The sequence below is a fragment of the Capricornis sumatraensis genome, chromosome 5 (genome assembly GCF_032405125.1).
Source record: "Capricornis sumatraensis isolate serow.1 chromosome 5, serow.2, whole genome shotgun sequence".
Taxonomy (NCBI): domain Eukaryota; kingdom Metazoa; phylum Chordata; class Mammalia; order Artiodactyla; family Bovidae; genus Capricornis; species Capricornis sumatraensis.
The window spans coordinates 85,422,413-85,450,053 of record NC_091073.1 but is presented as its reverse complement, the minus strand read 5'-3'; the positions used below and the strand labels follow the sequence as shown (position 1 = coordinate 85,450,053).

At 38.1% G+C, this 27,641-nt stretch overlaps 1 protein-coding gene across 1 annotated transcript in view; it reads left to right on the top strand.

Annotated features, from left to right (window-relative positions):
* The window catches only part of SUGCT (succinyl-CoA:glutarate-CoA transferase), a 766,325-nt gene that overhangs the window by 281,046 nt on the left and 457,638 nt on the right, over positions 1–27,641 (top strand). The window contains exon 11 of the mRNA XM_068972899.1: positions 1,917–2,014. Within this exon, the coding sequence (XP_068829000.1) occupies positions 1,917–2,014 (98 nt within the window). The remainder of the gene's footprint in view (positions 1–1,916; positions 2,015–27,641) is intronic.

Sequence of the window (27,641 nt, the reverse complement as noted above, 5' to 3'; positions counted from 1 at the left end):
ATGGGAATATCTTTGAGAAATGAAAGTTAAGTAGATAACCTCCCCTACCATCCCCCCCTTTCCCATCCTTCTTTTCAAATTTTTTTTTTAAATTTTATTTTGAAAAATTTATTTTTGCTCATACATGTGGCATGTGGAATGTTAGTTCCCCAAACAGGGATTGAACCCACAGCCCCTGCCTTGGAAGCACAGAACTTTAACCACTGGACCACCAGAAAAGACCTCATCCTTCTGTTTTGAACAAACACATGTTTTATTATTTCTTTGGGGAGAAACAGTACCTATTTGGAGTAGTTCACATTTATGTAATGCTTACTGTTTCAAGTACTTTCACTTGCATTGTTTCATTTTGTCCCAGGCAGCATTCTATTTCAAGTTCCTAAAGCACAGTTATGACTACAGCACCTGAAGCAGTCTCTCTAGAAAGTTCTGAATGCTAGCAAAGTGGGACAGAAGGATCATTACTTTACCCACTATTTAACATCAACTATCAAAGAGAAAGGAAGTCTAATAAGTCAAATTTTAAGAAGGATACATGAATGCATCCTAGTTACCATTGAGGGCAAACACTGAATAGTTTTTTATGACACTTACAATATATTCTGAGTGAGACCACATTTATAAATTTAACATGAGGGCTAGTGAAGACACTTGCTTTTTCTTGAAATGACTTATTCACTCTTAGCAGAAGAGGGTGGGTCTTAATTCCTGGATAAGCCTTGAGGCCAATTCTGGGATCAGGTATGGTGACAGGGAGATTTTTAGAAAGGGCACTATATGTAGTGTCACTTTTTACAATCCAGGAGAGTAATGCTGTCTTTATTATTCCTCAAGGAAATGAATAAGTGGAACATGTAAAAGAGAAATGGTACTGTTGAGATGTTCTCTTTCCTTCAGGGAATCTTCTTCACTTCTCTATCCTTTGTAAGATGATTAATGGCTTGATTTTATTTAAACTGTGGGAAACAAATGAAACCATTAAGTGTTTATATTTAAACCAAATACATTAATAGAGGTAGTGAAACTTTCTGTAGGCCACATGGCCTGCCCCAGCCCGTAAATGCTCCTTCTGACTTTCCAACACAACTGCCAAACACTGCCTCCACACATTCTTTTTAAAACTTCTTTTCCATTCCAAATCCACTTGGTACTTTCATTATGGTCTTGTTAAAATTGCAAGATGTCCACTGGGACTTACAAGATAGATTTTCTCTTTATTGAGGAGGAGCGAAAGAGGAAGTATATGAAAGCATTTCTATTTGTTATTCCTTCAGGGAGTCATATTAAAGAAAAATAGTGACAATTCTATAGGAAGAATATCTTTTAATTTGACATTGTTTTAATGGTGAGCATTTGAGGTCAGTGTGTTTGTCTCCCCTTGATTTTAGCACCTTGTACAACATCCTGGATAGGACCACTGGGACAGATAATATTATTTTATTTACATGTGGAACAAATAAGGGGATGTACCTACAAGATGTATGTTGATCATGGGCTTGATGTAAGTGCAGACATGCACTTATGATATTTGTTCTTGGAATTAGGTCTGTTTTACCCAATTTTGTACCCATAGCCCAGTTTCCTCTAGACAAGACTTACTGTGAGAATCTAATAACTCCGTTCCTATCTTCTCATAAATAGATACAAGATATTATGAAGGTCTGAGAACTTTTCCTGTGTTCCTATATGTAGATACCTGCTTAAATGTAGTTAAAAACTTCTTAACGGTGACAAACCCAATCACCAGTATAACCTATCCTAGAATCCTTCCCTATATAAATATGCATGTTAAGAGGTATAAAGCCTAGCAAGGAATGGTCTCGGGGATGGAGTGGTAGGCCCTGAACTCTAGTACCCAGAGGCAGGTACACAAAAATTTTGTGGGTTTACACTTTAAAATTATTTTTCCCTTTTAGATCTTGAATTTGCCTGAACTGATCAATGATTCCAAGTATAGAACTAACCACCATCGGGTACAGAATAGAAAAGAACTTATTGAAATATTATCAACACGGTAAGCTTGGCTCTACTCTGTACATTTAAGAATTAATATGTTATTAGCATTTATCTGGTATTTTTCAGTGTTCTCTTCAGCTTACTTAGATTAACTTAAAAGTATCTTTCATTTCACAGAATTGGTTAGTGGAAATATGTTTTAAAGCTATGTTTTATTTTGTCTGAAAGCATTTTACATGTCTTATAAAGTACTGTATCATAACAATGATATAAATAAGAAAGTCACAATAACTTGAATTAAGTTGCTTCTTTATGGTATGTGTTTGGCTTTAGTTGATCATAAATAGGAACAATAATAATTCAACATCATTTTTTATATTTACTGTATGAAACTCTCTCTATATATAAGCTAATTTAATCCTTATAATAATCCTGTGAGAGAAGTTCTATCATTCTTACATTACAGATAAGGAAACTGAGACAAGGGAGGTTTAGTCAAGAGTTTGTTGGCTTTTCTGAGTCTCTCCTGTGTAGTTTGTCATGATGATGTTTTAAAAATGGCAGATCGAGATAATGGATCATAAAGGATTAATGCTAATCAGTTAGAGTATTTGATTTCTAAATTATTTCATTCATGTCAGGTTATGGTTTTGTTAAAACCTATACCAGTGTTTCAAGTTTTCCCTAGAAAAAATTAATAATTCATACTTTTCCTATCAGTTTCACTTCTGTTTACATCTAAACTTCTCAGTCTAAAGGAATAGAATGTGTTTTTTGTGGATCTAAATACCCACATGTACTGTTCTTCAGTGTGGAATGTTTGCTTTCATCACACCAGTAAACTAAGAACTTTTGTTCAAATACCATGTCTTGTCTTTTAAAAAAGGCCCTTGTGTTTCCATGTAGCATATATCAAACCTCTTAGGCTTACAGATATATAGAACAAACTAATGATTACCAGTGAGGATGTGGGGGAGGGGCTGTATAGGAGTCAGGGACTGGGAGGTATAGCCTATTGAGTGCAAGATAGGCTACATGGATGTACTGAACAATATGGGGAATACAGCCAATTCTTTGTAATAATCAACCAGGACCTACTTAAAAAAAAAGAAGGACAAACAAGGGGGCTAGCCTGGCAATCCAGTGATTGAGACTTCACCTTCCAATGCAGGGAGCGCAGGTTTGATTCCTGTTCAGGGAGCTAAGATCCCAAATGCCTTGTGATCAAAAAACTAAAACATAAAATAGAAGCAGTATTGTAACAAATTCAATAAAGACTTTAAAAATAGTCCACATCAAAAAATATTAAACACACAAACAAACAAAACTTCTTAGAAAAACACTTCTAATGTTACATTTATTTCTGTTCCCTTATTTGGTTATTTCTACACGAGTCAGCATTACCTCCTTGGTCTTTCCTGGATTTTAAGCACTTCTCTACAATGCCTGTATCTCCTTCTTCAATCAATGGGGCCTCTGTGTGTGGGACTGATATGCACAGAAGAGGGGAATGAGAATTGGGCTCCCCTTCTTTGGTCATTAGTTAAATAAAACTCAGATTCTACTGCAAAGCCAGAGAGCCCTCAGTCATTAACCTTTCACCCAATGAGAATCGGCCATTTAGCTCTGCTTTTTGCCTCTTTGCCTCTCATGCAGTTTTTAATTCATTAATATGACTTTTTCCTTTCACACAACGGTTACCAAGTTTCAATAATAGACACTTGTGAGAACCTTATCAAAAGCTCTTTGATAGTCTAAATAAATCATATCCATGCTGTGAGAAGAGTGGACCCAAGAAAAATACAAAACCTAGACAGATGCAAGTGTCCTCTTGTTTCTGAATTGTCAGCACTTTTATAACTTCAAGAACCACAAAATTATTGGTTTCCTATGTCCTAAAACTTGTATTCTTTGCTAAATTGTTATAGAATTCTGCTCTGTACAGACTTTTAACATCATCTGTAACAGTTTAATTTCTAATTTCTCTCTTTGGGGTGAATTAAATAACCTGACACCTTCTTTCTACTCTTATATACCCAGAAGTGGGAATTTCAGCACTTTAGATCCCATAGGTTCTTGTGTCTTTATTCAGACTTTAGGAATCAAACTTGTAAAGAACAGGCTAAAGGGTAGTCTTAAGAGAGGAAACTTGATCGAGGAGGTCCCATCATCATACAGCCTGCAGTTAAAACACAGACTACTACTACAACACCCTTGGTTGCCTGGGAGCCAGAGTCCCTGCTCTCTTTAATTGCTGTATGAATCTATTTTGGTGGTGCTTTGTGGGATGCAGTTCTTCAGTCTCTTCTCAAGTCTCGTCTTCTCCATGGTGGATCAAATAGTAATGACCAGCGAAGATTAGCATATTAGTCCCTTTCATAACTTTTTCATTTGTTTTTCTGAACAAATATCCGTGGGTTCATTAGTACCATTAATTACTGGGCTTTCATAAGTATGTGTTAGTTGCTCAGTCATGTCCAACTCTTTGCAACTCCATGGACTATAGCCTGCCAGGCTCCTCTGTCCATGGAATTCTCCAGGTGAGAATACTGGAGTGGATTGCCATTTTTCCCTCCACGGGATCTTCCTGACCCAGGGCTTGAATCTACTGCATTGCAGTCAGATTCTTTACCAGCTGGGCCACCAGGAAAGCCCTGGCTTTCAGAAGTCTCTGTGAACATTAAAAATATCTCATTTTCATGATTTTATGTTTTTATAATATTCAAAATATTAGTGGCTCTATATTAATTAGAGGATTAAATCTGGCTGTTTTGGTCTGACATTATGGCCTTCCACAATCTGACATGACCTTTCCTTTCCACCTTTTCTCAGTATAAAGAATAGTATAGAGAAGTGAGTTCAGAGAGAGAGAGAGTGGGGGCAGGGGGTGGCGGGAACATCATGCTGTAAAAGTTCCAATAGACTTTATGATAACGGAGTTCCTTAAACTTGAGAAACAAAGGAAAGTATTTGACCATAAAATGAGTTAGCTTATCAACAACTTCTATTTTTTGTCTAAACTAATGATAGATCTTTTTTTCTGTCCAATTTTATTGAGATATAATTGATATATAATGTTGTATTAGTTTAAGGCATGCTGATAATGGTTTGATATGTGTATATATTCTGAAATGATGACCGTAATAAGTTTTAGTCAACATCTATCATATCAGAATTACAAATCTTTTTTTTCCCTTGTGATGAGAACTTTTAAGATCTGCTCTCTTAGCAACCATCAAATACAATACAGTATTATTACCTATAGTCACCATTGTCGTTTAGTAGCTAAGTCACGTCTGACTCTTTGTGGCCCCATGGACTGTAGCCCATCAGGCTTCTCTGTCCATGGGATTTCCCTGGCAAGAATACTAGAGTGGGTTGCCATTTCCTTCCCCAGGGGATCTTCCTGATCCAGGGATAGAACCCATGTCTCCTGCATTGCAGGCAGATTCTTTACTGCTGAGCCACCAGGGAAGCCCAAAGTCACCATGCTGTATATTATATCCTCAGGAGTTATTTATCTTGTAACTGGAAGTTTGTACCTTTTGACCACCTTCACCTATTTTCCCAGCTCTGGTAGAGTTCAAAGTTTTCGAGCAACTCAGAGTCATTCTTCATCACATGAAGAGACTTGAGGGACTCAAGAGTTTCAGTGGAACATGCTTCTCCATTGTTCATTCTCTTACTCATCTATTTAGCCCATTTATTGACTACCTACTATATGCCAGTGACTGTTTTGAGCCCTAGGAAAATGACATTAAAAACCAACATAAAAATTCCTATATTCCTGGATTTTCATTAGAATAAACCTTGCAGACTTTCTGTAAGACTTGTAGGGCCTCTTCCATTTGTTTTGATATGCCTCAGAAGTTAGTTGTTCATATTTATAAGCGTTTTGTAAATTTTGCTTCATAAAAGTATTACAACTACAGGCTGTTAATTATTAATTGTTAATTATTTATTGTCCTTTTTTTGAGCATGTTATAGTACACATGCTACAAGTTTTGTGTGTGTGGTTTTCCTATCATTTCTATAGAAGAGCACTTTTTTTTTGGTAACATTAGCTACATTGCCATGTGAATATTCCATGCTTTTTCTTGTCTGCTATTAAATATTATATCATAAAACTTTCCCTTGATGCTCGTAGACACTTTTTTCTGCCTATATTTCTGTTTTAGGAAATCTTCAAAATGTATGAAAACGTAGAGGGATTTGTGAGAGTGAATTTGCACTTTAGGCAACTTAAAAAAAAAACCTCAACTATGATGGACTCACAGTGTTTATTAAAAAAAGAAAAAAACAAAAAACTTCTTACCCCTTTCATCTAACTTGATATCTAAAAGTGGAAACAGAAGCATTTATGCATTTTTACAAAACCTGCTCTCCTAAATACACATGAAGTTTCCCTCTTGGGTTTCAAAATCTTCCATCCAAAGCATTTTTACCAAGTTTCAATTAATTTCCTGAGTTTTCCCAAAGTAACTTTCCTGGCTATGGCAAACATTTATTTAAATGTTTTAGAACCTGGTAATTCTCTTTGAGTTCTCTGAAATTCATAAATTCTTTAGAAAGTGCCTACCAGAAATGTCAGTCACTTACCTCACTTTTCTGTTATTCTTGCTAAATTCAGTTTGATGCTACTCTCTGAGCGTGGTCCGGCCCATTCAGGAAGGCAGCTGCATGTTTTTGTCATCAGCTGGGTTTTCCACAGCCAGCACACACACAATCCCCCTCAAGTGCTCTCAGGTGTTACTATTCCTCAACTGTCGCCACAAGCACATTTTTTTTTTTTTTTAATTTAAAGGTGGAAGGCTTTCCCTTTGAGCTTGCCATTTTATCCAGGGTGTTGCAGAAAGTCTGTTTACCCAGCTGCTAAGATAAAAAACGAGATGAAGCTAAAGCATGTTAAAAGTCAGTCCCCAGCTAAAACACAAAAGAAGAGATATAATGGAGACTCATCCAGGGCCTGTTACAACAAACCCCTTCTTTGCAAAGCTAAGGAGCAACAAACTCCTCATCCTGTCCCACCCACATGCAGGACCAGCATTTTTGCAATAGTTCAGACCTTGCAGGAGAGACTGAAAATCACGATGTGTATTGATGCTAAGAAGAGAAGGATTAAGATGATGTATTAGTAGCTGGGGAGAAACAGTAGGAAGACATGAAGATGAAGGAAAGGAGAAATGAAGGGGAAAATAGAAATACAATTCCCTTTATTTCTCCCCCTTCCTCTCTTCATTTCTAGCGGCCACTGACTATATGCCCTTGTCCTGTAGATGCAGAGATGATAGAAGTGGTGGGCCCTTGGTCTAAGTAGGAAAAGAAACAAATAAAGCAATGAATTAAGTAGTGCATGTGAAGTGGCACTGTGCACATACACGCAGGGTGCTAGGAGCTCAGAGAAGGGGCAGTTCCCTCAATTTGGGCAAGTCAGGGAAGGCTTCCTGTAGGCAGTGTCACCTGAAATGAGTCTTAAAGGACAAATAAAAATAGGCAGGTAAAGAAAAAAAATAGTTCAAAAGAGGAAATATCAAACTGAATATAATTTTATACAGAGAAAAAAATTAATCATAGGAGAAGAAAAGAAAGTAGCTTGGAGAAAAACTGATAACAACTTTTAAATTGCTTTTTGAAAAATGCCACACATATTAAGGAAGTGTATGTCAGTACAGTCCTGGTGAAGGCACTCCTAAAATGTTGGTTGTCCTAGGTTGTCATAAATAAAATGACAGTGTCAGATAAATTACCTTTTATTTTTAAAGTACTGCGGCAATTCCTTCAGTAAAATAAATCATTATTTTTGGTTTAGAATGATCTGAGTTTTAAGTCAAGTAATTGAATATCTACTTATTTTTAGACTTTTCTATATTAATATATCATGAAATTAAATGCCTTCTTTCAGAGCCTTCTAAACGGAGGTACTAAACAAATATTTGTTGAACTGAATCCAGAACTTATAAAAGAGCTTCATCTCTTTAAATTTGATGTCAGGTCATTTTTAAATAGACTTGTTCAGAATATTGGAGAGTTGGACTTGGAACATTTTGGGGGCTGTTGATGGAAGGCTTGTGACTTCAAAGATGCCTAAATATAATGTTAACTTTTAAAACCTGACATCTTGGCTCCATTAGGCAAATTTGGTCATTTCACTACCCTGACTAGATCTTTCATGGAGTCCCCACAGCTTTGAGGATAGTTTAAACTATTTATCTTAACATATGTAATTGCCTCTCCCACTTTTGCCTAGAACCATCTTATAATTTAGCCTGGTCTTTTAATCTGCTGTGTCTTCGCATATGCTCATTGCTTTTCACTAAAACGATGAAGTTCCTTTGTCCTTTAAAATGAGCACAAATTTTGGGAGTTTTTTCTGTCATTTGTCTGTTTTAAGTGGCTCCTCCTATGTTGCTATGTGAAAGCATCTATTACACTCAACTGTCATTCATCCTCCTCCTTGACAAGACAGTAAATTTCTTAAGGCAGAGACTAGCTTTTGATTTTCAAAGATTTTTTAATAAAAGCTTTGTTGCTGCTGCTGCTGCTAAGTCACTTCAGTCGTGTCCAACTCTGTGCGACCCCATAGACGGCAGCCCACGAGGCTCCGCCATCACTGGGACTCTCCAGGCAAGAACACTGGAGTGGGTTGCCATTTCCTTCTCCAATGTATGAAAGTGAAAAGTGAAAGTGAAGTCGTTCAGTCATGTCCGACTCTTCGAAACCCCATGGACTGCAGCCTACCAGGTTCCTCCGTCCATGGGATTTTCCAGACAAGAGTACTGGAGTGGGGTGCCATTGCCTTCTCCATTAGAGCAGCTTTAGGTTATAGCAAATGAGAGGGAGGCACGAAGAGTTCCCATATACCCTCTGCTATCTTGTTTCCTGCCTCCCCCCAGCCTCTCCACTATCAACATTCCTCACCAGAATGGTACATCTGTTATAACTGATTCACCTACATTGACACATCATAAGAGATGATGTCATTTTAAAAAATTATTTTATTTCTAGTGCATATTTAGTTTCCTGACACTAGGTGTTCTTTGAGTTAGTGAACACATGAATTAATAAGGGGGAGGCAAAGCCATCCAAATTTGGCAAACCGGCTAAAGGAAAAAGACCCAATGTCAGGTAAAGTAAAAAGAGGAGAGCAGTGGTAGCTAGAAATGACAACTTTTTCTAAGCACATCTAGGAGGCCTGTGTTATGATCACAGAATGTCAAAAGACCTGAAAACCAGAGTCTTCCACTAACTCTGTGGACTTGAGCAAATCCTCTGATTGCTCTGAGCCTCAGGTTCTCTTGTATACAGTGCGTCTAACAATACCTACATCATGCTGCTGCTGCTAAGTTGCTTTAGTCATGTCCGACTCTGTGCAACCCCATAGACGGCAGCTCACCAGGCTCCCCCGTCCCTGGGATTCTCCAGGCAAGAACACTGGAGTGGGTTGCCATTTCCTTCTCCAATGCATGAAAGTGAAAAGTGAAAGGAAAGTCGCTCAGTCGTGTCTGACTCTTCGCGACCCCATGGACTGCAGCCTACCAGGCTCCTCCATCCATGGGATTTTCCAGGCAAGAGTACTGGAGTGGGGTGCCATCACCTTCTCCGACCGACATCATGGTGAGAATTAAAGAACAGAACAGGCATGAAAGCTGCCAGCACAGCCCTTGGCATATGACAGTGTTCAGTGTATTGTAGGAGAATCTCAATCCTTAAGAATCATAAAATCCTAATTTTTTGCCATCAGAGTTCCTCTATATATTTTTTTATTCATAGATGCCATGTTTTGATATTTTTCTCATCCAAACTGTAATTATTATATGAATTACCTTTCACAATTTTTATTTAATAAAGTTTCTTTTAACTGCAAATCAGATTCTGATTAGTATGATATAACTAGTGTTATTGTACTGATTTGATTTAATTTTAGCAGAAATAAATATAACATTCTACTTGGCCTGTATGATCCTGTTGCAGCTAAATAAATTATTTCTGTTCGACTTTAAAAAATTAAAAATAGCTCACAAGATTCAGGAATACATTTAATTTTGTACAATGATCTTAATGACAATTTCTTTTTTCTTTTTTTCAAACCCAAAGTGGGCCTTAATAGCTCATATACTATTCCCTTTCAAGAAATACTGTTTTTCAGTGTAGGCAATGAATTTGGAACTTGTGAACATTCCACTTAAATTATTCCATGCATTTGTGGTTGTACCTTCATAAATAATGAAACACTTTAGTGTGTTTCTCAGTTGCTATGCGGTGTTAATAGCCTCTATGAAGAGCTTCAGTCAGGGACTTTGAACTCTGAAATAAAATGTATCCATGAGTTTTCCTGTGTCATTTTTATGGTTAAGTTTTTCAAAGTTTTAACGGGTATCTCTGGCCTTCCTGAAAGCTGTTGACTTTACCTTCTGTTGAATAACATCTATTGTTCTCGTGCTTTGTTGCTCAGTCGTGTCTGACTCTTTGCTACCCCATGGGCTGTAGCCCTCCAGGCTCCTCTATCCATGGGAATCCTCCAGGCAAGAATACTGGAGTGAGTTGCCATGCCCTTCTCCAGGGGATCTTCCCAACCCAGGAATCGAACCCAGGTCTACTGCATTGCAGGCAGATTCTTTACCGTCTGAGCCACCAGGAAAGCTCAAGTATCCTTAATTTAAATTTATAGTAAAAAATAAAAGCACCGCATATTTTTATCTCTTGCCCCTTCCCCTACCCTTGTCTTAAATCCTCATTTCAGTCCACCCTTCTATCTGCCTTCCATGGCCCCACCTTCCTGTCCTTATCCTGCCTTTCACAATTTGGACTCTTTTACTATTAAATAATAGGTAGATATCATGTATCACCTTCCTAGGTGGGTTTTACCTTTTTACAGGAAGGCTTCATTGAACAGTGGTTTGCTTAAAGAACAGGAAGGGTTTTATCAGTGTCTGCCTATATGATATAATTTAAAAGAGCTACAAAGTGAAAAGTGAAGTCACTCAGTCGTGTCCGACTCTTCGCGACCCCATGGACTGCAGCCTTCCAGGCTCCCCCGTCCCTGGGATACTCCAGGCAAGAACACTGGAGTGGGTTGCAATTTCCTTCTCCAATGCATGAAAGTGAAAAGTGAAAGTGAAGTAGCTCAGTTGTGTCCAACTCTTAGTGACCCCATGGACTGCAGCCTACCAGGCTCCTCCGTCCATGGGATTTTCCAGGCAAGAGTACTGGAGTGGGGTGCCATGCCTTCTCCAATACACACGCTACCTATCTATATATGTATAGCTATGTGTGTACCCGCACATGTGTACACACACAGAGCTGAACACTACCTGAATAACAACGACATACTGGGAGCCTCTGAACACCTGAATTCACAGATGATCAGGTGAGCTGATTGTAGAACTGATTACAGATCGCATGAAAATAAAATCCTACAGTAGCTACCAATCTCTTGAGAGCTTGGTGTTCTGGTCTCTCTTGAGGGGAGCGGGAGGCGGTCCTCTCTGCAACGTTGCGTAGCCTGATATATGACTGCCTCCGTAAGTGGCTTTCTGCTGCTCAGAAAGCAGTTCAGGAGGTGGCGGGGGCAATGCCGTGTCATCTATGGTGGCTGTGGATTCCGCTTTAGACACACGGGAGGAGGAGAGCGAGCCGTGCCGGGTGATGGACTTGCGCTGCAGTGTCCTGTTGAGGTCAGGCAGGAAGCCAGGCTGGACAATAAGCCTGGATTTGGGCGAGGTACAAGGAACCACGGAATATAACTGTTCCTTATACATAGTTTGCTGGTTTCAGAAATTCTACAATTATAGATTTGAGGGACTTAAAATTTGGTTCAATCTGAAGCTTCAAACAGCACAGGAGGAGTTGAAGCATGAAGTCTTATTCCTTAGAGTTAATAAAATTTCCCAGGCCTTTTCGTCAGACTAGATTTTAATATGGGAAAACTGGAGAATTCACCAAAGCCCTTGGCTGCCTAAGGTGGGTGAAAAGCAGAATGAAGGCTGAGAGCAGTCGGGACCTCAGAGATTGTTTCCTCACTGACACTTTTGCCAGGGCTTGGAGGCTCTGAAAGTCTCTTTTAACCCTGATTAATTCCTCCCCTTTCTAAACCTGGCAATCTTTGACTCTCCCATGTCTACATGTTTTTAATATAACATAGAGAAACTTATTGTTTTCTCCCACGGAAACTTTTATGTTGGTCTAATATTCTCTTTCCCATGTGATCCCACTTTAAAATCTCTTCTGCCAGCCTTTTCCCCACTCCCTGACTTCTATTAGTATCTTATGAGGCTGAATTTTATGTGATTTATATATATCCTCAACCTACATATTTAGTTTATTGCAACCTCCCCCCAAACCTTGCATAAAGCTTCAAATTGTATCATTGAAGGTTTATCTGGCATGCACTGCAGAGGGCTGATTTGGATAAATGGATCTGACGTTTGCTGAGGGTCACATTTGTTTTCTTATGCATTCCATGGCAGCTCTGCCATTATCAGCTAATAGATGGTCCCTTGTAAAATGTCTATATTTTATGTGGTACATTTTCTGAATGTTGGTTATTTGGAAATAGATTTAAGTGGCTATGTGTTGTTACTATAAAATCAGCTTGGAGGGAGAAAGAATGAAAGAAACCCAGTCCTGGAACGCATCCTTTTGGCTTACAGAATGCAAAAGGACCCACTGCAACTCCAAACAAGCTCCTTGTGACCGGGGCTCTTTCCACCCTGTTAAGAGAATTCTTTGTGACTGAGAATCAAATGATGTCTTTTTTTTTTTTTTAAATGATGTCTTTAAGTGAGTCAGGGTGGAATGGAATGTCATCCCACTCCTACTTTCCTCCTCCTTTTTTCCAGGAGGGCTATAAACCATTCCACACTGCCTTTTAGTAGAAAGAATTAGGTGGTAGGGGTGGGATATTTATATGTATGTGCGGGGCGGGGGGTGGGGTGGATGATGGTGGAGGGAGGGTGTCCAGTAAACTCTCTTTCCCTGGATAAAACATTTAATACCCTCATCTCTCCATTGGAACTTAATGTATATTTTTAGATTTATAGAATGTTAGAGTCCTAAACACTTGGAGAGCTGGATAGAACTTGGGATATCATAGAACTTAACCCCTTCCTATGTATAAGAACTTGGAATTTAATGGCATCATGACCAGAAACCCCTTGAAATCTGGTGGGAGATTCCGCAAAGCTTGAAAGGCTTTCCTTTTAGAAGGATGTAGGCACAGCTCCCCAGACTTTGTTGGCTGACCTTCTTTTGCTCTTGACTTTTGAATTGGATAGAGAATCTGGAATTTGACTCGGTCTCCTGACACTCAGACTCCTAGACTCATTCCTGCCCTGCCCAATTTCCTGCCTGCCTTTGGCTCAGACTGAGTTCTGTTCTGCAATAACTTTGCACCCCCCACTTGGGTCCTATGCTTATCTCTTCTTAGCTTGAGCTTTGCAGCATAGGCCTTCCTTGGTCCTTTGATCTTACACCAACTGATGTTTCTAGGAAGAGCTGACTCCACCTCTTTCCCAGTGCTGACAGCTGACATGCCTGCTGAGCTCTGATTTCCACCAGCTGTCCAGCATCCTGGAACATTCCCTAGTGACCAGCTGCTCCTCGCCATCTTCACCTGGACAATTCACAGTAGTTTTGGCAAGCTGCTCACTGCTTCCAAAGCCAGACTAGACCTACCTTAGTTCTAGTTTAATGTGTTTTTCCCAATATCACACAGCTCACAGGTGAGGCTCAAATTGGAATATCTTGATTATCAATGCCTTTTCCATAGTACTCACGGGGCAATCGTTTCTCTCTTTTTTTTTTAACTAGGAATTTTGTGTTTAGAATAATCTTGGCTAGGAAAAGAAACTCAGTGAACATTCTACACCACCACCCCCCCCACAGGCGTGCATACACACACACACAAAACTTTTAATCTTTCAGTTTATATAAATTTGCGTTTTTCTTAATGATTTTTCTTCCCTCCATTGTGAATTGTTTTTCTTTTCTCATTTGCTAACTTTGGAAAAGGAAAAATCCAGACATTGGAATGTCTGAGTTTATTTAAGTCTCAGTACTCTTTTCAATTTAATGAAGGGAAACAAAAAAGGAAAATCAGAATGCTGGCCTGGATCTTTGTGGCTCTGGGATTGGCCCTTTTTGGTGGTCACTGATAATATACTGTATTTGGAAAATAAGAGTAATTGGTGGTTCCAAGCTATTTTTAAACACATTAAAATATAGAAATATGTTCTAAAATATAGACATTTAGAACTATTAAAAACAGAAATTGTGAGAAACATAATCATTTTGTAATAATTTAAAATACATTTTCTAAAATAGAAAAATAAAAAGATTTATTTAGTATATTTCATGAGGTGGAAATAGTAGACATAGGTCACATTGCACAACCTGCTAACAGAGAGCATATATTCATTTTAGTGTCTATCTATGCAGCATTTATAAACACTGATTACAGACTAGGTTACAAAGAAGACATTATTAATAGTAAACTTCAAGAAAGTTAGTTCAAAAACTAACCATAATGAAATATTCTAAAAATTATTACCAAATTTCAGTAAGTAAAACAGCATGTAAGCAAAAAAATTTAACATGGGATGAAAATTTTAAAATCATATTTAACTATTATGGTAGAGCAAACCATCCTAAAATTTGCTGTTTTAAAAGGTATCTGAAAACTTTTTCTATGGAGTTAGATGGAAAATACTTTAGGCTCTGTGGACTTTGTAGTCTATATCATAGTTACTTTACTATTGCAGTGAGATGGCAACCATAGAGAATACTTTAATGAATGAATGTGACTGTATTCCAAAAAAACTTTACCTATGGACATTGAAAATTGAATTTCATACAGTTTTCATGTATTATGAGATATTATTCTTTTGATTTCCTTCAATCATTTTAAATGTATCCATTTTTTATTGAGAACAAAGAATTTACTCTCAACAATTTTCCTCCATATCATATAGCAGCATTAGCTATAGTCAACATGTTACATATTACATCCCTAGTATTTATTTATTTTATAGCTGGAAGTTTATACCTTTTGAATACATTCTTCCAGTTTCCCTTCCTTTGACTCTTTGCTTCTGTTTACCACAAGTCTGGTCTCTTTTTCTGAGTTTTTTCTTTTTTTTTTAAGTACTACATCCAAGTGAGATCATACAGTATTTGTCTTTCTCTGTCCAACTTATTTCACTTAGCATAAGACTTGCTCACTTTTTATGTCTGAATAATATTCCATTGTCTGTATTTACCACAATTTCTTTATCCATTTATCTATTTGTGGACAGTTTGTTTCCATGCATTGGCTACAGCAGATAATGCTGCTGTGCACATTGGGATATAAATATCTTCTCAAGTTGGTGTGTTCATTTCCTTTGGATGAATCCCCAAATATTGGGATGTAATATCTTCTCAAGTTAGTGTGTTCATTTCCTTTGGATGAATCCCCAGCTATGGAATTGCTGGATTATGTGATAGACCATTTAGATATGACCTAAATCAAATCCCTTATGATTATACACTGGAAGTGAGAAATAGATTTAAGGGCCTAGATCTGATAGATAGAGTGCCTGATGAACTATGGAATGAGGTTCGTGACATTATACGGGAAACAGGGATCAAGACCATCCCCATGGAAATGAAATGCAAAAAAGCAAAATGGCTGTCTGGGGAGGCCTTACAAATAGCTGTGAAAAGAAGAGAAGCGAAAAGCAAAGGAGAAAAGGAAAGATACAAGCATCTGAATGCAGAGTTCCAAAGAATAGCAAGAGATAAGAAAGCCTTCTTCAGTGATCAACGCAAAGAAATAGAGGAAGACAACAGAATGGGAAAGACGAGATCTCTTCAAGAAAATTAGAGATACCAAGGGAACATTTCATGCAAAGATGGGCGCAATAAAGGACAGAAATGGTATGGACCTAACAGAAGCAGAAGATATTAAGAAGAGGTGGCAAGAATACGTAGAACAAAAAAGAATACACTGTACAAAAAAGATCTTCACGACCCAGATAATCACGATGGTGTGATCACTCATCTAGAGCCAGACATCCTGGAATGTGAAGTCAAGTGGGCCTTAGAAAGCATCACTATGAACAAAGCTAGTGGAGGTGATGGAATTCCAGTGGAGCTATTTCAAATCCTGAAAGATGATGCTGTGAAAGTGCTGCACTCAATATGCCAGCACATTTGGAAAACTCAGCAGTGGTCACAGGACTGGAAAAGGTCAGTTTTCATTCCAATCCCAAAGAAAGGCAATGCCAAAGAATGCTCAAACTACTGCACAATTGCACTCAACTCACATGCTAGTAAAGGAAAGCTCAAAATTCTCCAAACCAGGCTTCAGCAATACCTGACGTGTGAAATTCCTGATGTTCAAGGTGGTTTTAGAGAAGGCAGAGGAACTAGAGATCAAATTGCCAACATCCACTGGATCATGGAAAAAGCAAGAGAGTTCCAGAAAAACATCTATTTCTGCTTTATTGACTATGCCAAAGCCTTTGACTATGTGGATCACAATAAACTGGAAAATTCTGAAGGAGATGGGAATACCAGACCACCTGAGCTGCCTCTTGAGAAATCTGTATGCAGGTCAGGAGGCAACAGTTAGAAATGGACATGGAACAACAGACTGGTTCCAAATAGGAAAAGGAGTACATCAAGGCTGTATATTGTCACCCTGCTTATTTAACTTATATGCAGAGTACATCATGAGAAATGCTGGACTGGAAGGAACACAAGCTGGAATCAAGATTGCCAGGAGAAATATCAATCACCTCAGATATGCAGATGACACCACCCTTATGGCAGAAAGTGAAGAGGAACTCAAAAGCCTCTTGATGAAAGTGAAAGAGGAGACTGAAAAAGTTGGCTTAAAGCTCAACATTCAGAAAATGAAGGTCATGGCATCTGGTCCTATCACTTCATGGGAAATAGATGGGAAAACAGTGGAAACAGTGTCAGACTTTACTTTTTTGGTCTCCAAAATCACTGCAGATGGTGATTGCAGCCATGAAATTAAAAGACGCTTACTCCTTGGAAGAAAAGTTATGACCAACCTAGATAGCATATTCAAAAGCAGAGACATTACTTTGCCGACTAAGGTCCATCTAGTCAAGGCTATGGTTTTTCCTGTGGTCATGTATGGATGTGAGAGTTGGACTTGAAGAAGGCTGAGTGCAGAAGAATTGATGCTTTTGAACTGTGGTGTTGTAGAAGACTCTTGAGAGTCCCTTGGACTGCAAGGAGATCCAACCAGTCCATTGTGAAGGAGATCAGCCCTGGGATTTCTCTGGAAGGAATGATGCTAAAGCTGAAACTCCAGTACTTTAGCCACCTCACGTAAAGAGTTGACTCACTGGAAAAGACTCTGATGCTGGGAGGGATTGGGGGCAGGAGGAGAAGTGGACGACAGAGGATGAGATAGTTGGATGGCATCACTGACTCGATGGACGTGAGTCTGAGTGAACTCCGGGAGTGGTGATGGACAGGGAGGCCTGGCGTGCTGCCATTCATGGGGTCGGAAAGAGTCGGACATGACTAAGTGACCGAACTGAACTGAACTGAACTGTGATATTTCTGTTTTTAACCTTTTGAGGATCCTCCATAGCATTTTCCATAGTGCTTACCAATTTACAAGCCCACCAACAGTCCAAAAGAGTTCCCTTTTCTTCACAGCTATGACAGCATTTGTCATTTCTTTCTTTTTGATTATGCCATTCTAACAAGCATAAGTTGATGTCTTATTGTGGCTTTAATTTGCATTTTCTTGGTGACTAGTGATGTTAAGTATCTTTTCATGCGCCTTTTGGCCATCTTTATGAATTCTTTAGAGACATATCTATTCAGGCTCTTTGCCTATTTTTTTAAATTGGGTTATTTGGATTTTGGTATTTAATGAATTATTTATATATTTTGAATATTAACCCATTTTCATGTATATAGTTTGCAAATTTTTTTTTCCCATTCCACAGGTTGTCTTTTCACTTTGTTGATGGTTTCTTTCATTGTGCAGAAGCAGTTCGATACAGTCCCACTTGTTTATTTCAATATTGTTTCTTGTAGTTTAGGTGTCATATCAAAAAAAATCATTGCCAGCACCAATGTCAAGGAGCTTTATTTCTCTGTGTTTTCATCTTGAACTTTCATGGTTTCAGATCTTACATTTAAGTCTTTAATTCATTTAAACTAATATTTGTGAGTGGTGTAAGACACAGGCACAGTTTCATTCCTTTATATGTGAATATCCAGTTACATTTATTTAAAACTCTGTCTCTTTTTCATTGAGTATTCTTAGCTCACCTTTGAAGTATTAACTGACCATATACACTCGGGTGTATTTCTGGGCTCTCCTTTCTATTCCACTGGTCTATTTGTCTGTTTTTAATGCCAGTACCAAATTGTTTTGATGACTACAGCTTTATAGCATTGCTTGAAATCAAGATGTGTGATACCTCCTGTTTTGATCTTTCTCAGGATTTCTTTGGCTACTCAGGGTCTTTTGTGGTTTCATATAAATTTCAGAAGTGTTTTTCTACTTCTGTAACAAAATGTCATTGGGATGTTGATAGAATCTGAGTTGAATTTATAGATGGCTTTTGACGGTATTGACATTTTAACAATATTAATTCTTCTAATCCATGAACATGAAATACTTTTTTGTTTATTTGTGTTTTTATTATTTTCTTTCATCAGTACCTTTGTAATTTTCATAGTGGAGATCTTTCTCCTCTTCATGCCAATTTATTCTAAATATTTTGTTGTTTTTGATTCTATTATAAGTGAGATTAATTTCCTTATTTCTATTCTCCTTCATTTATTTCTGTTCTAATCTTTATTGTTTTCTTTCTTCTTTAACTTTGGGCTCAGTTTGTCCTTCTTTTCCTAGTTCCGCAAGGTATTCATTTTTAGCTCAAGAGCTGCACAAGAAGAGGTGGACTAAATGTGCTCCGTTGGTCATAGTTTTCAAGCCCTTGTTTTGAAACATCAATGATTTATTCTTATTCTTCTTATTATTATTATTATGGCAATTCTGAGGGTTGACTGGGTGGTTCTGCTGGACTTGGAGGAGCCCGTTTATGTGGATGTTTTCAGTTAGATGGTTATCTGGGCTAGAAAGACTAGGATGGCCTCACTCATTTGACTGATTGGGGTTGGTTGCTGGCTGCAAGGAGTGACTTGGATCTCTTCCTCATCTTTTTCACCTGTCAAGCTAGAGAGGCTTGCTTTCCTACATGGTGATCTTTAAACACTAGTTAAAAAGACAAAAGCAGAAGCAACAAGACCTCTTGAGGTGCTGGCTCTAGAACTTGTACAGTGTCTCTTCCATCACATTCAATTATTCAAAATGAGTCATGAGGCCAGTTCACATTCAAGCTGAAGACAAATAATTTATTAATGTGTATTATGAATCACTTTGGAGAAATGTAGCAAGCAGTGATTTCCAAACTTACGTGGCCAGAAAAAGTTTCTTTCACCTTCTTACTCCACTAATCCCAATTCCTATTAACACATCAAGTGATCCTAGTGTACCTTGGAATACAGCTTGGGAAATCAGATAATCTAATCTGATTTAGAGAAACAGGTACTAAAATGGTATCAGATATAATTTTATGTTGAAAGAATACGCACTGCATTACACTACCCTACAATTAAGTAGAGCTTATCTTGGGTATTAAAGTTAGAAAATCTAGTACTTGAACTTGTGTAGGAGTTCTAAATTTTACTGTTGTATTACACTAGAGTGGAAATTATGTATTTCTTGGACTGGATGGCTTATTTTAATACTGGAACAAAATTTCATTGCCTAAGACAGATTGGCAAAGCTGTGGGACCTTTCCAGATTTTATCCAGGGTTTGGTAAATACTAAATTTAGAGAATGAGTTGGAAATTGGGAGAGAAAATAAAGTTGGTTTCTGAATATGTACTACTAACTATAGGTACTTTACTAAAAGGATTTATGAAGAAAGTATTAAAATAATACTGCATATTATAGTAAATGAATAATTTTTAAATTAATTAATTTATTTTAATTGGAGGTTAATTACTTTACAATATCGTGGTGATTTTTGCCATACACTGACATGAATCAGCCACAGGTGTACATATGTTCCCCATCCCAAACCCCCCTACCACCTTCCTCCCCATCCCGAATCCCTCTGGGCTGTCCCAGTGAATCAGCTTTGAGTGCCCTGTTTCAGGCATCGAACTTGGATTGCTCATCTATTTCACATACGGTAATATACATGTTTCAATGCCATCGTGTCAAATCATCCCACCCTCGCCTTCTCCCACAGAGTCCAAAAGACTGTTCTTTATATCTGTGTCTCTTTTGCTGTCTTGCATATAGGGTTGTCACTACCATCTTTCTAAACTCCATATATATGCATTAATATACTGTATTGATATTTTTATTTCTGACTTACTTTACTCTGTATAATAGGCTCCAGTTTCATCCTCCTCATTAGAACTTATTAAAATGAATTCTTTTTAATAGCTGAGTAATAGTCCATTGTGTATATGTACCACAGCTTTCTTATCCATTTGTCTGCTGATGGACATCTAGGTTGCTTCCATGTCCTGGCTATTGTAAACAGTGCTGCGATGAACATTGGGGTACACGTGTCTCTTTCAATTCTGGTTTCCTTGGTGTGTATGCCCAGCAGTGGGATTGCTGAGTTGTATGGCAGTTCTACTTCCAGTTTTTTAAGGAATCTCCACACTGTTCTCCATAGTGGCTGTCCTAGTTTGCATTCCCACCAACAGTGTAAGAGGGTACCGTTTTCTCCACACCCTTTCCAGCATTTATTGTTTGTAGACTTTTTGATAGCAGCCATTCTGACTGGCATGAGATGGTACCTCATTGTGGTTTTGATTTGCATTTCTCTGATAATGCGTGAAGTTGAGCATCTTTTCATATCTTTGTTAGCCATCTGTTTGTCTTCTTTGGAGAAATGTCTGTTAAGTTCTTTGGCCCATTTTTGGATTGGGTCGTTTATTTTTCTGGTATTGAGCTGCATGAGCTGCCTATAGTTTTGAGATTAATTCTTTGTCAGTTGCTGCGTTTGCTATTATTTTCTCCCATTCTGAAGGCTGTTTTTTCACCTTGCTTATAGTTTCCTTTGTTGTGCAAAAGCTTTTAAGTTTAATTAGATCCCATTTGTTTATTTTTGCTTTTATTTCCATTACACTGGGAGGTGGGTAATAGAGGTTCTTGCTGTGGTTTATGTCAGAGAGTGTTTCACCTATGTTTTTCTCTAGGAGTTTTATAGTTTCTGGTCTTACATTTAGATCTTTAATCCATTTTGAGTTTATCTTTGTGAATGGTGTTAGAAAGTGTTCTAGTTCATTCTTTTACAGGTGGTTGACCAGTTTTCCCAGCACCACTGTTAAAGAGATTGTCTTTTCTCCGTTATATATTTTTGCCTCCTTTGTCAAAGATAAGGTTTCCATAGGTGTGTGGATTTATCTCTGGGCTTTCTATTTTGTTCCATTGGTCTACATTTCTGTTATATTAAAGGAATAATATATTCAAGGAAAATTACAACTAGCAGAGTTAACCATGTGATGAAAAACAAAGTCAATGTATAGAAAATAGTACTTTCCTATTTAATCCAAAGGTGTAATGAAGGAGAGATTCCTTACATGGTCAATAGCAGCAACATCAAATACAAAACACCTGGAAAAAAATAGTAATGAGATATATGAGATTTACCTGAAAAAAAAATTTCTTGCCTAGGAAGACTAAATATTGTAAATTTGTCAGTTTTCCCCATTACTAATAGTTGAACAAAATTCCAAATACCATTTCAAGAAGGTTAGTTTTGGAATTTAATACAGTCTAAAATTTATGTTGAGAATAAGTTTACTAGATAGATTATTAAAAAGTTACTGGAGAGGACAATCACTAATATATATTAGAACAACTCTAAGTGTTAAAACACTATAAATAAATTGAAAAAAAAGTAGGGAAACTGTTTCCAATAATAACTGCAGATAATGGTAGTTATTTTACAAGGAATATAGACAGATCAGTAAAAAACCTACAATAGTTTAACTTGAAGAAATAATTCATAAAAGCTGAAATCCTCATGTGAAATTAATATATAAAAAGTATTTGGCCCTACTCCAGTACTCTTGCCTGGAAAATCCCATGGATGGAGGAGCCTGGTAGGCTACAGTCCATGCAGTTGCGAAGAGTCAGACATGGCTGAACAGCTTCACTTTCATGTTTCACTTTCCTGCATTGGAGAAGGAAATGACAACCCACTCCAGTGTTCTTTCCTGGAGAATCCCAGGGACGGGGGAGCCTGGTGAGCTGCCATCTATGGGGTCGCACAGAGTCGGACACGACTGATGTAACTTTGCAGCAGCAGTAATGAAATATATACAAATAAGGATTTCTCTGATGGTCCAGTGGTTAAGGCTTCACCTTCCAATTCAGGGAGTACAGATTCAATCCCTGGTCAGGGAGCTAAGATCCCACATGTCTTGTGGTCAAAACACTAAAACATAAAACAAGCAATATTGTAACAAACTGACCTAGTTGGTAGACTTACCAGTGATTTTATTATAAGCTTTAAGTCATTAAGGACCAAGAACAGCACAGACCTGTAGAGGTCAGATTAAATGTAAGAAGTTTATGCTATTTAATGAAATTCTTCCTGTCAATTAGTTTCTGTTCTTAATTTCATTTTGTGTGATATCAAAATTAAAGGTATTTCTGATACTTTTTAAGCTTTTGTGTTATTGTGGATAAATTAATAAATTTTTATAATGTCTTATGCGTTTTACTTTTTTCAGTTGTAGGTTTCTCCTTTATACATTCTTTGAAAAGGCTGTATATTTTCCTTGCTTTTACTTATGGAGATGGAAAGTATAAACTTGGTAAGCAGAAAAAGGACCATGTATTTTGTTTGTGTGCTATAAAACTTTTCATTTTTCAGTGGGAAAGAGAATGTTTTGATAAAGCAGTCTACCAGTGACTTCTGCCATAAGTAGCAGAATCTACAAACAATTTACGCATGCCTTTTGAAGTTGTTTACTGTATTGTTCAAGAAAACTTACATACTTATTTTAATTGTAACCATATAAAGCATCTTAAAGCAACATGTACATACAAGAGCTGTGCATTTGAGAAATGTCAATAATATGATAATTGGTGTGGGGAGAGAGCAAATTAGCCAAGATGGTGTGTTTAGGTTCTCTTGCCCCACATTTGGTAAATAATGACTATGTAACAGCTGAGATCATTTATAGCACTGCACATGCCTATCATGAGGTTTATGTAACAGCTGAGATCACTTATAACACTGTGCATGTGCTACACAAGGTACTTCCTTGGTCATGGGTTGTGTGCAGTATGCCTGTATGAGCTCCATCTATAAAGCGGCAGGAATTACTGCCGCCTCAGGGCAGTGTCCATGGGGTCAGCCACGAGAGGCGAGAATATAGCGTGAATATTGCTATGGCTGCTGCTTCAGCCTGGAGAGAACACTGCTATGGTTGCTGTGTCAGCCAGGAGAGAAGCTGTGTGTGGTCATGTTGTGCTATGTTATATCTACTGCTACAGCTGCTGTGCCAGCCTGAGAGAATAAATGTGTCTGCATTTCCTATGGCTCCTCGCATCTTCTTCTGGCCTCTTAGCTCACACCTTGCCTACCCTGCGTTCAGCGAACAGTGTGGACAGTGTGAACAGCAATACAACTGGTGCTGTGAACAGGATGAAGAGCAGTACAATTGGTTACCTCATTTTCTCATGCAGTAGTAGCAGTTGAATGTGACATTCGATGATCAAAATACTATTTTCCAGTGTAATAAGACTGCTAAAAAGATTGCATTTAGGATACCTCCTTAAGTAGCCTTTGTTTTTCCCATTTTCAGAGTGTTTCTAAGTCTAAATTGTTCAGTCTCTAAGATAGCAGCACCCTAGCATTACTGATTTATCAATGGCACTTTTTATCACCTCCTGAAAACACTCTTCATATTAGAAGACTATGAGTATGATATCCAAATTTAGTAACAAAAGCCTTACAGATAGCAGTGAATAGAAGAGAAGTGGAAAGCAAAGGAGAAAAGGAAAGATACACCTATTTGAATGCAGAGTTCCAAAGAATAGCAAGGAGAGATAAGAAAGCCTTCCTCAGTGATCAATACAAAGAAACAGAGGAAAACAACAGAATGGGAAAGACTAGAGATCTCTTCAAAAAAATTAGAGATACCAAGGGAACATTTCATACATTTCTAGCTGTCAATAACTTCCTGTGAGTATATCAAAAAAGAAAATAAATTAAAGAATTTCCCTTTCAGAAACATTCTTGAGAATGAGCCAGATTTATAATTTGGCACTGGGAAGTCTATGGGTGAGTGATGGGGTGAATAAGACCTAAATTTTACTTGAGTTATAATGGTTAAATTAAACATTCCTTTCTCCTTCATATTCCTCTTCCAGTATTTTGTTATTTTCCCTTTCTTTTCTTTCTCAGCTACATTTAGGTTTGGTTTGTGGCCTAGAGGAAAGTCATGCCAGCACCTTTTCTTTTCCTCCATGTCATGCTCCAGTATAGCTCATAACATAGAACAAGGAATATATTATTAATGCCAGAGATGTCTGTGGTATGCTTTAAAATATAAACTGTTTAAATTTGTAAAGCAATTAAATTAAATAAATACTTAAAGTTAGAGGATTCACTAACCACTTAGTCAATCTAAGTTGTATCTTAGGTTCAGATTCAGTTCAGTTCAGTGACTCAGTCATGTCCAACTCTTTGTGACCCCATGGACTATAGCATGCCAGGCATTCCTGTCCATCACCAATTCCTGATGCTTGCTCAAACTCATGTCCATTGAGTTGGTGATGCCATCCAACCATCTCATCCTCTGTCATCCCCTTCTCCTGCCTTCCATCTTTCCCAGGATCAGGATCTTTCCAATGAGTCAGTTCTCACCAGGTGGCCAAAGTATTGGAGACTCAGCTTCAGCATCAGTCCTTTCGGTGAATATTCAGGACTGATTTCCTTTAGGATAGACTGGTTTTATCTTCTTGCAGTCCAAGGGACTCTCAAGAGTCTTTAGTACCACAGTTCAAAAGCATCAATTCTTCGGCGCTCAGCTTTCTTTATAATCCAACTGTCACATCCATACACTACTGCTGGAAAAACCATAGCTTTGACTAGATGTACCTTTGTTGGCAAAGTAATGCCTCTACTTTTTAAAATGCTGTCTAGGTTGGTTATAGCTTTTCTTCCAAGGAGCAAACATCTTTTAATTTCATGGCTGCCCTCACCATCTGCAGTGATTTTGGAATCTGAAAAATAAAGTCTGTCACTGTTTCCTTTGTTTCCCCATCTATTTGCCATGAAGTGATAGGACTGGATGCCATAATCTTAGTTTTCTGAATGTTGAGCTTTAAGCCAACTTTTTCAGTCTCCTCTTTCACTTTCATCAAGAGCTTCTTTAGTTCTTCTTCAGTTTTTGCCAGAAGGATGGTGTCATCTGCATATCTGATGTTATTGATATTTCTCCCAAGAATCTTTATTCCAGCTGGTGCTTCATCCAACTGACATTTCACATGGTATACTCTGCATAGAAGTTAAATAAGCAGGGTGACAATATACAGCCTTGATGTACTCCTTTTCCTATTTGGAACCAGTCTGTTGTTCCATGTCCAGTTCTAGCTGTTGCTTCCTGACCTGCATACAGATTTCTCAAGAGACAGGTCAGGTGGTCTGGTATTCCCATATCTTTCAGAATTTTCCACAGTTTGTTGTGATCTACACAGTAAAGGCTTTGGCCTAGTTAATAAAGCAGAAATAGTTGTTTTTCTGAAACTCTCTTTCTTTTTCGATGATCCAATGAATGGTGGCAATTTGATCTCTGGTTTGTCTGTCTTTTCTAAATCTAGCTTGGACATCTGGAAGTTCATGGTTCATGTACTGTTGAAGCCTGTCTTGGAGAATATTGAGCATTAATTTACTAGAGTGTGAGATGAGTGCAATTGTGCGGTAGTTTGAACATTCTTTGGCATTGCCTTTCTTTGGGATTGGAATGAAAACTGACCTTTTTCAGTCCTGTGGCCACTGGTGAGTTTTCCAAATTTGCTGGCATATTGAATGCAACACTTTCACGGCATCATCTTTAGGATTTGTAGTAACTCAACTGGAATTCCATCATGTCCACTAGCTTTGTTCTTGGTGGTATTTCCTAAGGCCTACTTGATTTTGCATTCCAGGATGTCTGACTCTAGGTGAGTGTCACACCATTGTGCCTATGTGGATCATGAAGATCTTTTTTTGTATAGCTCTTCTGTGAGTTCTTGCCGCCTCTGCTCAATATCTTCTGCTTCTGTTAGGTCCTTACTGTTTCTGTCCTTTATTGTGTCCATCTTTGCATGAAATATTCCCTTGGTATTACTAATTTTCTTGAAGAGATCTCTAGTCTTTCCTATTCTGTTGTTTTCCTCTATTTGTTTGCATTGATCACTGAGGAAGGCTTTCTTATATCTCCTTGCTAGTCTTTGGAACTCTGCATTGAAATGAGTATATATTCCCTTTTCTCTTTTGCCTTTCACTTCTCTTCTTTTCACAGCTATTTATAAGGCCTCCTCAGACAACCACTTTGCCTTTTTGCATTTCTTTTTCTTGGGACTGGTCTTGATGAATGCCTCCTGTACAGTGTCAGGAACCTCCATACATAGTTTTCAGGTACTCTATCTATCAGATCTAATCCTTTGAATCTATTTCTCACTTCTATTGTATAACAATATCCAGAAATTCTGCAGCATTTTGTTGTATTAAACCTACACTATCCTTTGAAAGTGAAAGTGAAGTCACTCAGTCATGTCTGACTCTTTGTGATCCCATGGACTATAGTCTACCAGGCTCCTCCGTCTATGGGATTTTCCAGGCAAGAATACTGGAGTGGATTGCCATTTCCTTCTCCAGGAGATCTTCCTGACCCAGGGATTGAACCCAGGTCTCCCGCCTTGTAGGCAGGCGCTTTACCGTCTGAGCCACCAGGGAAGTTCATGGAACAACAGACTGGTTCCAAATAGGAAAAGGAGTACGTCAAGGCTATATATTGTCACCCTGCTTATTTAACTTGCATGCAGAATATATCATGAGAAACACTGGGCTGGAGGAAGCACAAGCTGGAATCAAGATTTCCGGGAGAAGTATCCATAACCTCAGATATGCAGATAACACCACCCTTCTGGCAGAAAGTGAAGAGGAACTAAAAAGCCTCTTGATGAAAGTGAAAGAGGAGAGTGAAAAAGTTGGCTTAAAGCTCAACATTCAGAAAACGAAGATCATGGCCTCTGGTCCCATCACGTCATGGGAAATAGATGGGGAGACAGTGGAAACAGTGTCAGACTTTATTTTTTTGCTCCAAAATCACTGCAGATGGTGACTGCAGCTATGAAATTAAAAGACTCTTACTCCTTGGAAGGAAAGTTATGACCAACTTAGCATATTCAAAAGCAGAGACATTATTTGCCAACAAAGGTCCATCTAGTCAAAGCTATAATTTTCCAGGAGTCATGTATGGATGCGAGAGTTGGACTGTGAAGAAGGCTGAGCGCCAAAGAATTGATGGTTTTGAGCTGTGGTGTTGGAGAAGACTCTTGAGAGTCCCTTGGACTGCAAGGAGATCCAACCAGTCCATTCTAAAGGAGATCAGCCCTGGG